The 17580-nt window shown below is 38.5% G+C and overlaps 1 protein-coding gene across 2 annotated transcripts in view; it reads right to left on the reverse strand.

Moving 5' to 3' along the window:
- PLSCR1 (phospholipid scramblase 1) overlaps window positions 1–17580 on the reverse strand; it is a 42115-nt gene that overhangs the window by 13001 nt on the left and 11534 nt on the right. The window contains exons 2-9 of one of the 2 annotated variants that reach the window (XM_034781842.1): window positions 15293–15330; window positions 14273–14302; window positions 13362–13463; window positions 9791–9960; window positions 8818–8860; window positions 7128–7348; window positions 3156–3317; window positions 1777–1938 (exon numbers count right to left, since the gene is read on the reverse strand). In XM_034781842.1, coding sequence (XP_034637733.1) covers window positions 1777–1938; window positions 3156–3317; window positions 7128–7348; window positions 8818–8860; window positions 9791–9960; window positions 13362–13463; window positions 14273–14282 — 870 coding nt within the window. In that variant the 5' untranslated portion in view covers window positions 14283–14302; window positions 15293–15330. The remainder of the gene's footprint in view (window positions 1–1776; window positions 1939–3155; window positions 3318–7127; window positions 7349–8817; window positions 8861–9790; window positions 9961–13361; window positions 13464–14272; window positions 14303–15292; window positions 15331–17580) is intronic. The other variant, XM_034781841.1, reaches the window with a different exon arrangement.

Here is a 17580-nt window from a genome sequence, read left to right on the forward strand (position 1 = left end):
GAGTTCTGGGGGGGGCTGTCAGGGGGTGGGGAGTGGTTGGATGGGGCATGGGAGTCCCAGGGGTCTGTCTGGGGGTGGGGGTGTGGATAAGGGTTGGAGCAGTCAGGGCACAGGTAGGGGGTAGGGTCCTAGGTGGCCAGTTAGGATGGGGGGGGAGGGTCTCAGGAGGGGGCAGTCAGGGGACAAGAGGCAGGGAGGCTTAGGTAGGGGGTGAAGTCTTGGGGGGGCAGTTAGGGGCAGGGGTCCCAGGAGGGGGCAGTCAGGGGACAAGGAGCGGGGGGGAGGGTTGGGGATTCTGAGGGGGGCGGGAAGTGGGTGGGACAGGGGCGGGGCTAGGGCAGGACAGGGGCGGGGCTGGGGCGGGGCTCCTCCTGTCCTCTTTTTTGCTTGCTGAAATATGGTAACCCTAGCTGGTGTAAGTTCTAGAAATCATCCCTTTTATTTGTCCTGGGCCTGCTGATTTGTCCAACCCCTGATACATTGAGTTCTAAAGCAGAAGGGGGAGGGGCAGCTGTAGCTCTAAAGTACTACTCTGGGTATCCACAGGCCTGAGCTTTTTTGTACCCTTATCAGCTTTTTCAATCCTGCCTCTTTCTTTAGCGTGGGGATAGAAGCAGAGGGGTCTTCAGCCAGAGTGGGCAGCTGTGACCAGTGCCTTCATTATGTCCATCATAACCAGGTTCCCTAATCCTTCCTGGCTCCTCTCCTGCCCAGGGAAGTTGCACTGTGACCCCACATATAATGGGCTAAGGAGAAAATTCACTTCCGGTCACAGATGTAGATAAACTTCCCAAAGAGAAACTTGATTAAGGAGACACTTGGAGAGAAAAGAATATGGGTTAAAGCAGGAGACTGACTTTTTTCTTTTTCGTCTTTAAGTTTCCTTGGCCTAGTTTTCTCTCTGGAGCCTGTAGGGGCACCAATCAATATAGCATCTCAGAAGGGGAAGTGAAGCTGAGGGGAAAAATTCACCAAAAGATGGAACAGTCCTAGGACATTGCTTGGAATTCAACTGAATTGTTAAGCAGAAATTTGAAATAAAATGTTGTTGGCATTTCCTCCAGGAAGGAAATCTAGTTAATCTTGCCTGTCACTCAGGAGGAGATAGAGAAAACTGGAGGAACTACAGGGGACAGGACATTACAGCTGCCCCCAAACTGAAGTGCCCACAATGAAGAAAAACAGCTTTTTTATTGGAGGGGGGAAGGTCTGTATCTATGTTGGAGGGGGATTTAGTAGCTAAACAATAGCTGAGCAACAATCTTAAGAAGCATGTGGATGAGGTATTGGAGTGGGCACTTCCTTAACTTTCCCTCACTTCACAGAAATCTGAAACCCTGTTCTTTGACATGGCCTGGAATTTAAACGTTGATTCCCATTCTTCCACCAACTTTTTTTTTTTCCCTTGCCCACCCACAATCAGAGAAATCGACTAGCTACACACATGCAAAACATAAAAACACAACAAAAAACAAAACAAAAAAACAGCACACACACACACATACAATTTGTTAGTGCTTTACAATTCCTTGTGCATTTTGGGTCCCATTCAGCAAAACACATAAGCATATGATTAATTCCAACCCTATACCAATGATTTGCGTAAGTCCCATAGAAATCAATGGGACTTAAAATACATGCTTACATGCTTTGCCAAATTGTTGTCTCTAAGCAGGGCTGCTTCCAGTATTTTTATCTGCATGACAATGTCACACAAAACAACATAGCCAAGTAAGAAATGAGCATATATTCATTGTTTTGAATTGTCAGACTTACGATGAGGAAGCAAGCACCAATCATAACAGCTTTCATCTTAACATCAAGATCCATTGGAAACTGGATTCCAAAATTATCAGCATCTGTAAATGCCTCTCTTACAAATCCAGACCACTGCTTAGAAATTCTTCCGACTACAGAACTTTCATCCATCGACTTCACCTAGTTTGAAATAAAACAAAGAAAGTCTGCCACCCATAATAAAAAAGATTTTGTGTGATCATTTTAAATGCTCATTCAAAAACTTCAGGATATTCACATTTACATGGGTTGTTATATGTCCTACAGCATGTGGTATTCAATATTGTGATAATCTCCACTCTACATCAGTAAATCATGGGCTCAAGTCCTAGGCTAGAACTTGGACTCATATTAATGCTAACTACACAGTGCAGCACAGTAATGGAGAAGGTTGCAGGGCTACACTGTTAGAAGTGTTGTAAATGAAGGTTCCTTCACCCAGTGTCAGTGTCTACATGGAAATTAAAAGATTACATGATAAGTTTCCGAAGTAGGGGACAAGACCTATGTCAACATTATGTCTTTTGAAAACTGGTTTCTGTGTTCAAAGCCATGTAAAATGGCTATTCCCAAGAACATAATGGCTAGTAAGTTTGCTTAGAATGATCTTGCAAACCTTTGCTTATGATTACTATACATTGTTTTAAAATAAACTAGTATCTGGAATATGAAAATAGGATTCATTAACTCTTCATTAGTTTAAGAATTAATTACAGAATTAAATAATTTATAATAAAATTACACGATCCACTTATGGTGATCCATTTTGATCATTTACATCAATTACTGGACAATTAAGTCAGTGGATCTAGAAAGTTGTAATTTAATTAATAATACTTAAATATACAGTACTAAGGGAAAATTATGTACTGAATTTATTCAAAAGCGTATACTGAATCTATTTTTACTACCTAAAGTAAGATAATGTAATGATATTTTCCACTGTTATTTCAATAAACATTAAAGAGATTTCAACACCACAACAGTGAAACAACTTCAGTATATTCAAGGTACACTCTAATTGGCACAAAAAGCTTCACTTCAACAGGAAGAAAGGGGGAAAAAGGACAAAATATTACCTAAACATTCAATATCTCATGGTTTGGTAATCTGAAAGTTGATTTATTATGACAATGGTTGAAACCTGGGTTATTTACCAACATAATTGTTTTCAAAGATTTTCATATGCAAACAGTTGGACTATCTAAACACCAAATGTTATTACTGAATGCATTACAACTTAGTTTTGTGGGAAATGGTCCATTAATAACAATAAGACCAGTTACAGATATTAAACTATTAGGAAAACCACTAATTAAAAATAGAAGAATACAAACACTTTAAACAATGTTACCTACCTCAAAATTAATATCCGCACAACAGCTGCATACAACGCATGGGCCAATGATTTTAAATACATCTATTTTTGCTTCATTTTGAACAGTAAATTTAGGCAGACAGGGGTGCCAGTTTTGTTTTATGTAGCCAACTGGTGTACCTGGAGGGGACTGAACTTCAAGCTTCAAAAGAAAAAAACAACACCATCACAGAAGTGGGATAAAAGTTAATTATCTACATAATTATTCCAATGTGTTTTAAATGCTTGTAAAATCATCTTCAGTATAGAGATATACTGTAATGCAGAGGATGGGTTATATATCCTACAGGAACTGTAGCACTTTAAGATGTCGACATAGATTACATTCTAGATTACATTCTTGGTGTGCATGTGCCCCCATGCTCACAAAATCAAATTCTTTTGAATACCAGTGTCCATTGTGGCAGATGGATTACAAGTTGGCAAAATCAGAACACTGTTCCTATAAATTTTATGCTCGGTCTCAGAGGGTCCTTGTTGATCATGAGTAAAGCTATGATTTAGCCAGGGGTATTTTTAGGAAAAGTCATGGGCTCTCCGAGTAACAGCTAGTGTGGCTGGCCCCAGGGACTGCCTGAGCAGCGACCGGTGCGACTGGCTGCAGGACCGCCCCACCGGCTGGCTGCAGAGCTGCTCCAGCAGCAGCCAGTATGGCTGTCTCTGGGGCCACCTGAGCTGCTGGCCCTGGAGCCAGCTGCTTGGGGGGCCCTTGAGTCGGCAAAACTGGCTGCTGCAAAGTCACAGAGGTCACAGAAGGTCATGGAATCCGTGACTTTCGTGACCTCCGTGACAAACACAGAGCCCTAATCATGAGGCACAGGGAGGTGAAGTGGTTTAAGGTGTTCTGGCTAGAGTATGCTAACATATGGAAGAGACATGCAAACCACATGGTTCAACCTGAAGGAACTGTGAAGTGGTTGAGACCACCTTGCCTCTCATACTCTAAGCTACAGTAATTGCAAGGGCTCCCACAATAGACACTGCTATTCAAAAGAATCTAATCACATGTTCATGCGCACCAAGAGTGGAATCAGCATGGGAAAAAAACCCACTTGAAGACTACAACTGTTTCTTAAACAAATCAAGTAGATTTGTCTGAACATTCTGTGAGAACTGTCACACATGCTACCATAGTTTAATAAGAAAAAACAATGTTCCCACCCGCCACAACCTCCCAACCCCAAAAGCTGCTGGACCCATAATACTACAAAAAGCAGTGAGTTAAGTTAAGCCAATGGAAGCTTTAACTTTTTCCTAGTAGGAGATTTAATAATGGTTTAATTATAGGAATTTCAATATTGTTTTAATCTACCTGAACAGTATTAAAACTGAGATTTTGCTTAATATAAAATAATTTTACATTCCATACTCATGTAGAGTTTAACTGCAGATCACTTTATTTGCATATCTATATATAAACTGTATCTCTGTATCTCCAGGAGATGCATACAAAAATTTGTAGCAGAAATGGAGGGCAGATTGTGACTCTAAACAGAAGACCAGCTTACTGTGTAGCCCATTAGAGCTAGCTTAGCCTTTTATTTTACTCAGCAGTAACACAAGGAACCTATGGGCTTGTATCCTATAAGACACTGGCTTAAGCAAGTTAGCATAAGTAAAGTAGGCCTTGTGATTCTGTGTAAAAGAAAGGTGACCATTTATATCACTGTTACCACTAATACACAATTTCCGTAAGTCTTGTACAAAGTATGTCATGTAAGGTATCAATAGAAAAAGTTATGAATTGCTAAGTATGATTAACTTGTTTATATGCATATATCATCTTTGTAGCTGAAGTTCTGAATATTAGGTAAGTACTTGTATCTTACACATGTGTTGTATTCCTGGGTGACAACCCCCAGATCGATTTGCCCTTGTGATTCAGCAAAGCATGTAAGGACTTGTGATAAGGACTTGTGACCCTGGACTCCATCTTGGACCAGCAATTTTCCATGCACTTGGACTGTGGGCTTTGTTTGGGACAGTAAATTTCCATGCACATGACAAAAGGATATAAAAGACCTCTGAGACATCTCCATTTTGCCTCTTCCTACTCTAATTCTCTGGACTGTGGATTTACAACAAAAAGGAGCATCTTGAACTATGGACTGAGGACCTTCCAATCTTTTGGAAGTTACCAGAGAGACTTTACAAGCAAGCAGTCTATTCCATCACTACTACAGACCTGATATAAGGACTTTGCAATCATTTGTATACATATGCTCTATTAACCATTTATAACTCTCTTTTTTATTATTATTAAATCTTTAGTTAGTTTACTAAGGATTTACTGACAGCGTGATATTTGGGTAAGATCTGAGATACATATTGACTTGGGATATACGTCTGAGCCTTTGGGATTAGAAAGAACCTCACATATGGTTAAATTCGTTTTCAATAACCTCTCGCTATATTAGATTGGATTGTCTGGATGGGAGCCAAGTGCTGGAATGCCTAAAGGGGACTGTGATTGGCTTCTGGTTAACCAGTAGCGTACTGGCAGAAGCTTTTTTGTTACTGGTTTGGTGAATTTGATTATAGAATAAACCACCAGTTTTGGGGGACTGTCTGTCCTATTTCTTGCAGTCTGCCCTGAGTGTGGCATTCTCAGTGTGGTCTATCCCAGGCACCTGGTCACATGTCTATGACCCTTAGCATAGATAAAATGGCCCAATGGTTACCCTAGATTTTGGGGAACTGGGAATAGCTTGCTCAAGAGAAGGAGTTGGTACATAATGAAACAGGGTAACCACAGGAACACTGAACTGATACTGGGATTGGGTATTTTAGGATAGAATCATTGGTAGATGTTTAACCACAAACCTGCTTTAGCAATAGGTGACATATATGATAATGAGTTAAAAGGCATTAATATGTTAACCTATAGGACAAGGGCACCCCAATATTAGGAGTGTAAGGAAGTTAGATTTGGACATGGAAGGCTGGGCATCTGAATGAATATTCATGATAGCGCCCAGACCCTATAATAACTAAGCCACCATGTAGCTGAGGTAAGTTTTCCATCACTGATAACAGTGAAGAGCTGAAGGGTCAATCACCGACCTTTGGGGATCTGGACCATCAGATTCATTTGGCATGTCAGGGACAGGGCTGGTCCTTTGTCTCTCACCACAAGGTTCCCAAGGAAGGATGTGAATATATACAAGTACATGAGCATATGCAGGAAATGACACCAAAGATATCCCTAATACTGTATTACTACTACTTGTGTATGTGGTTTAGAGCTGTCTTGTCTTTACGGATTGTTTTAATAGAAGTGGCTAAGGCTTTGCTTTGCCCTCAATGTGCTTTGCCATACATCCTGGGGTTCCCTACAAGATATTGAACTTGTTAGTTTTAATTCTGTGGAGCCTGATTCTGGGACGAGAACCCTATTATTCCCAGCTCATTAAATCAGTATCAATTGGCAATCAATACAATTGTTATTAATCATTAAAAAGGATCAGGCAACAACTATACATCATTCAATTAGTAGAGTCAGCTTCCTACAATGAGGGTCAGGTCAATGGTTTATGAACCTGGTAATTTTTTGTCTTCCTTTACTTATTATCAATATTCAGAAAGCTAAATTCACTTATAATAATCAACATTTTGAATTAAGTTGGTTCCTCATTAGGGTCCAATCCTAAAAAAGCATTGAACACCCACTTTTCAGGGAAGTCACTGATGTCTACAGGAATTTAGGTCACTTCCCTAAATGAAGGATACACAGCATTAAGCCCATAGCAAAATGTCAAAAAAATCCATCAAAAAGGAGACAAAAGTCATGAGAGAAATTTTCAAAAACCTTCAAAGAACAAACATAAATAAATAAATCACAGATCCCCACAAAATTACAGATGAAGCTAACCTTGTTCCATCTCACCTCTTGACACAAAAGAAAATCTCTGAAAACTTTTACAGGTGCAGGAAAGAGAAAGGAATATCTCACCTCTTGCAAGCAGCAAGGACAACAGCATGAAGAGCATCTGAGAGGTCTCTGCAATGTTATCACTTCTTGACCCATATTGTCAACGATCCTAATGGTGAAAGGTCGTGATGGTCCACAACAATTTCGAGTACAACAGTCATTTTCCTCCGCTGCAAAATATACTCTTTGCCCCAAGCTGTTTTTGATTTCATATTTATTGTTAGTTTCAAAACCGGTAAGAACTGAAAATTAACAACATTAAAAAGCTATTTAGTTGATACACTAAATACAAGTATTAACAGAAATTGCAGAGGCCTCAGTCAGGGTCAGGAACCCACTGTACTAATCCCTACATAAACACATAGGGAAAACATGGCCCTTTCCCTGAAGATCTTACAATCTAACAAGATTACTAACATGGGGGGAGGGGGAAATCATATAAGAGATACATATATATTTTCAATGTATTATTTTATTGTATTATTTTTTCATTATGAATAAGTTGCTAACTATTCCCATTTTCCCTTCAAAACTAATTAATGTGAATGGTGAGTTCTTTTAGATATTATGGCACAGGTGAGACTTACGGTATCTCAGGATGGAGAAGGCCTTATGATCAGTTCAGAAAGGGTGTTCCACAGGTGAGATACAACAGAGGTGTTTGTGTGAGAAGTGACAAATGAGCAGACAAGACAGACACAACTGTCACAGTGGATGTGGCAGTGGGGAGCAATGCAATAAAAAACAAAAGTAGACAGCTAGGGAGGGATAGAGTTGTGAATGGCCCTGACAATAAGAAAAAGAAGCTTTAAGTTGATGTGAAACAGCTGGAGCCAGCGGAGGGATCCGGAAAGCAGCAGGATACTGTCAGAAGCGTAAGCCAGCAAGATTATTTTAGCAGATGTGATTTGAATGGACTGGAGGGGGAAATGTGTGTGGAAGGGAGGCCAGTGAGTAGGTGTTTACAATAATTGGGATAGGAAATGATGAAGGCCTGAACAAAAAACAACAACAGATGGATCTTAGAAATGTTATAGGATGAAAAAGCAGCAAGACTTGGGTGTAGCCTAGTTGTAGAGGGTAAGAGAGAAGGTGTCAACAACATCATCAATCTTAAGGGCATGAGTGACATCAGGATCATGATTTTGTTAAACATGGCAAAGAACAAGCAGAATGGAAAGGATTTGGGAGAAAAGATCAGTTAGCTAGCAGCGAGACTTCCAGGAAGAGATGTCAGAGAGATAGGCCAAGATGTAGGATTAGATCGAATTAGACAGATCAGAAGTAGAGAGGGAGATCTGTAAAGATGATAGTCTGAAATCACATGAATGAGTGACATTAGATGTAAAGATTACACTTTTAAATTAGAAACTGTCACAGTTTTATATATCAATTTGTATTTTTTAAAAGTTCAAATAAATTATGTTTTAAGTTTGAGATAGTGAAAGTAAGCAACATTTTAAGAATCGGTGCCACCCCCACTCTCCTTCCCAAAATGTTCTATGGTAGGAAATTGGTTAAAGATATAAAAGACAAAAACCAAATCAATAAAGACCCCATCATTAAAAAACAATGAATAAATGAAGATTTTCTATCATTAAATAAGACTGTTGTTTAACAGTCATGTATAATTACTTTATATAGGACCATGGTCATTTAAAATATCTCCAGTATAATGATCTTCCATTTAGCAGTATCGCAACGTACATACCTTCCAGAAGCTCAATCTGCTGATGAACTAATATCTGGTCAATCTGTTACAGTGGTTAAAAAACAGTTTTGAATAGAAGTTAATAAATGAAAGTTATAATTAAATTTAAAAAATAAAATCTACAAGTATGTCCGCTTTTATTTTTCAAAAATTAGATTTCAGGATACAAAATTACGGATCAATTCATAATTATAACGTTAGATCATCTACATCAATTGTGCTATAGAAATGGTCTCTCTCACACACGGTCACCTGGGATGATCAAAAAGATCATTCAAACACTAATATTCTAATTTTGTGAGCTGCTCTGTTGTGCGCTACATCTATTTGAAGATACTTGGAAGTGGAGAAGGGGAATGAATACTAGTGCTCGGAAAAAGTCCCACATTGAAAGTCATGAAGTCTGATGTGCTACTGATGACCATACTGTAATATAGGCCTTTGCCACACCATATTACCCTTCCTAGTGTCACTATTTCTGATACAACGATGTACAATAGAGCAGTACCCATTCTCATTTAATCTTAAATTCTTGGCTAAGATTGCCAAGTTGGATGTCAATTAGTGGTGGACACTTGTCTGCTAAAACTGGGACTATGCAGTGTTGTTGCAGCCATGTTGGTTCCAGGATATTAGAGAGACAAGGTGTGTGAGGTAAAGCTTGGCTCTCTCCCCAACTAAAGTTGGTCCAATAAAAGATATTACCTCAGCCACCTTGTCTCTGTAAAACTGGGACTAAGAGTACTTTTTCAAAATGGGCCACTGAGCAGCCATAAAATGGAATATGCTTCAGTTATGATGGTCCTGAGATAGATTTTTAACCTCTGACCTAAATGTAAATGGCTCTGTATCCCCAATACCAATCATGTAAGCCACTTGATTTCCCAAAGTAGATAAAAAGGTACTTAAATGCACAGGTATCTATTAGCTTTGTATTTTCATGGGAGTTTAATACGGAGAAGAATGTAGGTACCTGACTTAGGTATTCTAATCCAGGTGGACAGTTGAGAGGGGGAGGAGGTGCTTGCATCCAAGCTGCCCCACTGGGCCCAGAAGGCTGATTTTGGACTGGCGGGACCCCAGGTCCATATGGAGCTCCTCCTGGGTAACCCTGGAGGGCATAATTAGCTTGTCCTGGAGCATCTAGTTTGTGGGAAGAGAAACAAAACACAAAACACACAATTCTGAAAATTAGATTTTAAAAAAATAGTTTCAACACATCAACAAATACACTTCTGAAGTTCTAGCATTTTTAAATTATTGAGAGCCTCATAGTGAAACTACATTACATAATTAGGCTTGGCAGAAATCAACTTATTTTATAATGTCAACAATATTGACATGTATGTTAAGCATTTTTCAATTATTAATAATTTACGTTTTCACAGTTGTGCAAAATTATGGGTTGTAAGCTTTTTTTATTTTTATCTATTTAAATTTTTGGCAGTTGTGGGAAGTTATGGGGAGGTTAGAGATTCAAAAGTTAAAGCTTTATAACCAATAAAACATAAATAGAAAAACTCATGTCAAAATATACAGAGTAAATATCCTTAAATCAAACTCCAATAAGTTCTCAAGGAGCATTTTTCTTACTCTGCCTAGCTGCACATTTCTATTATTATAGATGGAAATATTTTGTCATCAGTTTGTGTGCATAGGGTGAAATTGATGTTTAATGATAAAAATCTAATCCTTCCAAGCTCACCCATAATTCAGTTCAGTGATCCTCAACCTCTGAAAGCTGGAGAGCCACTACAACAGCAAACTTTCACATCATGATAATGAATTACATCAACAGGTCATTATTTACCACTGCAACTCCAGAGCTCAAATTTCACAGTAATATTAAAGACACCGCTTAACTATTATTTTGTGGCTCTTTGACTGACACAGTAGCTCCCCTCTCCCTATCTTCCTTCTGGCTGTTTGCAGCATATACAGGGCACTTTTCTCTCTTTCTAAAAAGCTGCTTCTCTCTCTCCGTCTTCCAGCACAGCAACAATCTGTACAGATGTAGTTATACTGATACAAGGGTCATTGTATGGCTTCAACTATATTGGTATACTTAAAGCAATACAACTTACGTTTAGACAAGGTCATAGAGTAAACAGGACTTACAGGGAAGCCACCAGAGGATAGAACACTGACAGGGACTCAACAGATCTAGCTTCTATTCCCAGCTCTGCCATTGGCCTGCCTGGGTGACCTTAGGCAAGTCACTTCCCCTCCCTGCACCTTAGTTTCCCCATCAGTAAAATGGGGATGATATTGACCTTCTTTGTAAAGAACTTTGACATCTACTGATGTAAAGTGCTACACAAGAGCTAGATATTTTTATTATAATAAGACAAAATATCTGGAACCAGATATTTTACACCCTTCACATTAATATGAAAAGAAACCCCTCTCCCACATATACCAATTTCATATAGTAAGACAGCTATAAATAATCTACAAATTAAATGTAATAAAAATGAAGCTGCTCATTTGATCTCATCATTACAATTTAAAAGGAATATACAGCAAATGAAAATAGAGTAGATTTGAACATGGAAAAGTATTTGATAAATGGCTGTAAGACTGCCATGTTGTGAAGAGCAATTTGAGAACTTTTAGAAAAAGATTTTCTATAGTTACTTATTTGCACTTATTTTAGAGATAGTGTGTGTCTATAAAAGTCAGTCTGAAGCTTTCAAACATGTACTGTAGTCCTATATATTTAATTATTTTTGTCTAAACGGTGTCAAAAAGTTTGTCATATTGTAAATACATACACAGAAATAATTAAATAACTACATAATGATTTTAGCTATATTATATGAACAATCTCCCATTTATTTTATTTGCCCACACGGAACTCAGTATAAAATCAGATTCAAGTCATGCCGTTTAACACTTAACATTGTGATAGGCCCACTAGATGGCGCACACAGTATATATTTATGTTCATGGATTAAGATCTCTCTGTATCTGTAATATAAATTCCACACTACCAGAGGAATGTGTTATCTATAGCAATGCTGGTAGTATATAAAGATTTATTTATAAAGATAAAATTGAACAATTGTGTACAATGTTCATGGAAGTTATATCTAAGAACTAAAGAAGATTCAAATGTAGCATGAATTCAACATCAAGCTGCTACAAGTTTGTCCACCTACAGAAAGTAAAAAGTTTAAGCTTCCTCCTCTACAATGAAGCAAGAATTATACTGAAACTATGAAGGATGTTCATGCAGAGTTATTCACGCACTCTACCGTTTGCAAGAGATATTACCACAAACACAGCCTTAGTAACAGCTGGTCCACCCAAATGTTTTGCATGTTAGCTTTTTATAAATGGTAGCTTTTTATAGAACTTGAAAAGGGCATCTTTTCCAGTGAAACTGTGGATTACACTACAGCTAATAGCAAGTAATTACAATCTATAGAGAAGATTCTTAGCTGGTATGACTATGACAATGTGTGTTTGTACTTAATATCAGGCTCAAACAGTGGAAGAGCAAACTACCTAGATCTCAGAATTTAATTTTTCTTGTTCTAAAAAGAACAAACTTTTTTCAGTCTCCACAATGCATAATCATTATTATTTGCCAAGTGCTGACAGTGTTTACAGAATGTGAGAGTAGGGTTGCTCTGCCACAAAGTGCATAAAATCTGAAAGACAAGCAGGACAGGCCAATATAGGGTGACCAGGTGTCCCGATTTTATAGGGACAGTCCCGATATTTGGGGCTTTTTCTTATATAGGATCCTATTACCCCCCACCCCCATCCCGATTTTTCACACTTGCTGTCTGGTCACCCTATAACTCAATACTTAAGACATACAAGAAATCACTGAGTGTGAAGGTTCAAGTCAGAGGTTTTCTTACATTTAAAAAAGCAAAATAAAAATTCAAACATTCATATTTCAGCAAATTATTACTTAAAGGATTATTTGAAGTGGTGTGTTCTGGGGGAAAGATTTGAATGTAGAGAGGGAGGTCACTCAGTAAAGAGGGAGAGAGAAAAAGTTTTAAGCTTCTGTGACAGTGTGGAAGAAGGGGCAACAAAGTGGGAAAAATCATGAGGGTATTCAGATTGGAGGAAGGTAAGACAGAAACAGTAACAGAGTTGGAGACTATAGCAATTCAGAACTGGATTTAAAACTGGAGAAGTTAAAGAAAATTAGTAAAATATTTTGATTTTAAAAGAGAGACTATTGACTGAGATGTAGAGTTCAAAAGCAAAGAGCTGCCATGCATGAGCTACTTCTGCAACTGCACTATCTTCCCCGCCATCGTCCCTACAACAGGGTTTTCCTGCAGACAGGAGATTTTCTGACTATTTAATTTTCCTTTATAGGTAGCATGTTACCACAGTACTACAAATAAAGGAAAGAACAATCAAGCTTTTCTACAAAAAATAGTAAACATTTCATCCCGGAAAATTAATAGCAGGGGAATTAGTTCACAGGTGGCTCCCATCTTGGAACACAAACTATTTTTTCTGGGGACAAAACAGATGAGTTAATTTGTATAGCATATCATAACCAAATGCCTTACTTTGGAAAGTTTGAGGTGCGTACTGAGGATATCCATAAGGAACTTGATTTCCTGCATAACCTGGAGGGTAAGTGGGATTTGGAAATTCAGCGGCTTTATTTGCTGGAAGAAAGAAACAAATATTCTTTTTTTTTGTTTTGTCAAATTAAAAAACAAATCTATAAAATGAACTTATTTCCTTTAGATAAGAGCTATATGAAAATTAGACATTGTGACAGGTTTGCTGTATTTAAACAATATGAAATGCCCTTAAAAACAGAAGGCTTGTTTTAAAAAAACGCTAATGAGAAGTTTTACATTATGAAAGAATCAGAACAATTTAGATGCATTCAAATCCCAAAAGTGCTGAAAGGAAACAGGTACTGTAAACTATCTAGTTAGGAGGTTAGTTAATTCTTATTCCATACCAGCAACTTCCTTATCTGTTTCTCTTGTAATACTCAAAATAGAAAGTTCTTGGTACCATTCTAATTCAAATAATTACTTGCGAACACAAGCCAGCATTCTCCTCTATAGAGAAGGAGAATTAAATGATTCTCCTCATTCACTCTGGTATAATTTTTTCTTACTTAATTAACAAGCAGCTTTGCAAGTTCAGGTCCTTGAGATTTTTTTAAAATAGTCCCTGCTCCTGCCTTGTATCATTTCACATTTCACCCATTATCTGCTCATCCAGATAACTTAGGCCTGATAAGTACTTACACTGATCAATGCAGTTGACATGTGGCTACATGTCACAAGGATGTTAAGAGGGATTTAAACATCTGTGTTGAAGCTCATTTATTCTAAGAAGCCCTCCCACTACTACTGTAGTAATATATATTGCTAATTTGGCTGTTTAGTTTAGACTCCTGTAAGTGATCCAGATATTAGAAGACATTTAACCGATGTTAATGAAATATTTTACTCACGTTTTTCCATAGTTCCGTTTACAAGTGTGTCTGCAAAATAAGATGTTTGTTTCATGTTTTGAAAACAAAAAAAGCCCTCTGTTACACAAAGGTTACAATTTTTTCCAATCTTCTTAGCTTAATCGATTTAAGTATTAAGATGGCTTTTCAATCATGTTAAGACACAGACTGACATGGCTGAAGCAGTGTTAGCTGGCTATTTGGTAGCAAGCGGTGAGCCTAAGTTACAACACAGCCAGCTAGCATGAAAAAGAAAGAAGAAAAAAAAATCCAGACATCTGTATCACCCTGCTGCTCCTGTGACCAAATTTCAATAAAATTGCTAATGAGGAGGAGAGACTAGGAAATGAGTGGAAATGTCTGAAGTATGAATAAAATGGGGGGGGTGGGGGGGGAGAACCATTTATATTTGGTCCTGCTTCAGCATAGGGGGATGGATAGTTGACCTCTCAAGGTCCCTTCCAGATCTATATTTCTATGGTTCTGTCTTTTTCAGATAAGAACATAAGAATGGCCCTACTGGGTCTGACCAAAAGTTCATCTAGCCCAGTATCCTCTCTTCCAACAGTGGCCAGTGCCACAGTGGACAGAGGGAATGAACAGAACAGGTAATCATCAAGTGATCCATCCCGTCGCTCATTCCCAGCTTCTGGCAAACAGTGGCTAGGGACACCATTCCTGCCCATCCTGGCTTATAGCCATTGATGGACCTATTCTCCATGAATTTATCTAATTCTTTTTTGAATCCTGCTATGGTCTTGGCCTTCACAACATCCTCTGGCAAGGAGTTCCACAGGTTGACTGTGCGTTGTGTGAAGAAATACTAAGAAACAATATACTATGAAGGAGGAAATTCCTGCCTGGTTGAATCCACAGATAAAGAATCCATTCTAGAAAAAAGGGTGAAGAGCTGCAGGTAATTTGTAAAACCCTTCTACTGTTAGATAAGATATTACTGGATTTAATGGTAGTCCCTTTCATAAGTATAGGGAATACATACTCAAACAGGCAATAACTTACCTTCCAGTGAAAGACAATGGAAACTTTAATTACATCCACTGTAACTTGAAAGGGAGGTAAATATTATTTTTTGTAAAAAAAGGAATTCCTTCAACAGAATTAATATAACAAAAAAGTTTCAGCAAATAGAATTCCACTAGTGTGAATGAACCTGGCACGCACAAACACGTCACAATTTGTAATAGTACTGATACTAATCTTTCTATCGCATAAGCCACTTCATGAACTTTGGACTTGTGATGTAAATTGAAATAGCGACTTTATTCCAGTATTTATATGTCTCTTATCCTCATGGTATCCAAAGTCCTAATAGTAAAGAGCATTACATAATCTTGCTATCTTGACACTCGGGTAAGTGAAGGCTGGTGGAGCAGGCTAGCTAGTTATCACTTAGCTAGTTACAGGGGTATAAAAACAAAGAATCAAAATCAGAGTCCACCTGTGTATGGGCCTTTTCTCACTAGGATAGTCCGAGGCCTTGTTCTTAGGCTAGGGCCTTTGGCTTAGCAGCAGGGGCAGCCATAAACTGGGAAGCGTACAGTCACATCCTCAGATTCCAAACCAATCACATTGAAATAAGGTGGTATTGGGCTGTTAGGAATACAATCGTGTCCTGATAGTGCCTATCACCAACAGATAAACATGGTTAAAGAAAACTTAGTTTGATAACATCCTGTCTGGCAAGAAATCATTTATCATTGGTTGTGAAACACTCATTTCTGTACTGTTTTATCTTTATGGCCCCCATTTTTCTATTGTTAATCTGTCTGGTTCGCTAATTGTTTCGGTCTGCTGTATAATTGATTTTGCTAGGTGTAAGTTAATTAGGGTAGTGGGATATAATTGGTTAGATAATTATGTTATAATATGTTAGGATTGATTAGTTAAATTTCAGTAAAATGATTGGTTAAGGTATAGCTAAGAATATTACTATATAAACTGGGGTCAAACAGGAAGTGGGGGAAGGGAAATTGAAATCATGTTTGCGAAGGGGGACACTGGGTAAACACTTTGTGCTTTCAGAGCTGGGAAGGGGGACATGGGATAAAGGCTCTGCAGTGTCAGAGCTGCATGACAAGAACCAGGGAAGTGGGATGAAAAAGACAAGAAAAGGAGTTCCACAAGCACCTATTCACTAACTAGACTCCTTCAAGAAAAACACTGTTACTGAAGGAGGGAGTTTGGAGGAAACTCATTCTCTCCAGGGTTCCATTTTGCTCAAAGAAGCAGTACCTATTCACTCAGACAAAGCACCAAGTGCTACTGTGTGAGCTGGAATCCAGGCAGAGGACTTGAATCCCCACTGCTTTGCACAGTGTGTAGTCTTTGACACTTGTATAAAAGAAGTGTAAAAGTGCTTCCACTTTGCACAGGTGTAAAGGACTAGGCAACATGGAAGACAGAGATTCAGAGCAAGCAGAGTGCTACTCAGTGAGATTCCCCATAGTCCTGGTGACAACAAGCACCTGATGAATAATTAGATGATTTTTTCCCGGCATTTCAGAAGTCCCTGTGGTCTTTGTAGTTAACCACACTACCACTTCCTTCAATGACACATTAATACTTTTGTTGCTGTTAGTGTTGAACCATCGATTAAGCAAGAGATGATATAGAGATCCATGTAGTAACTCAGAACTACACGTATATCTTGAGAAAGTTTAACAGCTAGTTTGTTTTTTCTCCTCCAAAAATTAAATATCCCTAGACAGTCTGCACCTGGATGAAACTGAACCCAGGCAAAAAAGACACAGTGTTGCTAGAAAGAGGCCATTTTGTATAGTGTTAGGCACGTGACATCACTGTTCTTGTGAGAAAACAGTTTAGGTGCCTAAACTCCAGGAGAGGGTTCCTGAATGTGGACCCAAGCTGAGATAGGCACCTAACTCTGGGACTTAGGTGATAACCCTTCCGTCAGCATCCACTATTGGCAAGCTTAGGTGGCTTTCATTCTTAGATGCCTCTCTCTCCTCCATGCACCATATAGGGAGCTAGATGCCTAACTCAGGGTTTGTAGATTCCACTGGGTAGTTAGGCACCATGACTGAGAAAAATGCCAACTTCCACTTGAGGCTGTCTGGTAGATTGCGTCCAATTCTATCAGAGACAAATCTGGCTATAGAACCCTATACTTTTGTGAACTCTAGGCTCAATATTGTAATTCAATCTGGGAATGAAGTCATATAGCTTTAATAAAACAAGTATCAAGGGGTAGCCGTGTTAGTCTGTATCTACAAAAACAACAAGGAGTCTGGTGGCACCTTAAAAACTAACAGATTTATTTGGGCATA

Source organism: Trachemys scripta, chromosome 9 (assembly GCF_013100865.1).
Source record: "Trachemys scripta elegans isolate TJP31775 chromosome 9, CAS_Tse_1.0, whole genome shotgun sequence".
NCBI classification, from domain to species: domain Eukaryota; kingdom Metazoa; phylum Chordata; order Testudines; family Emydidae; genus Trachemys; species Trachemys scripta.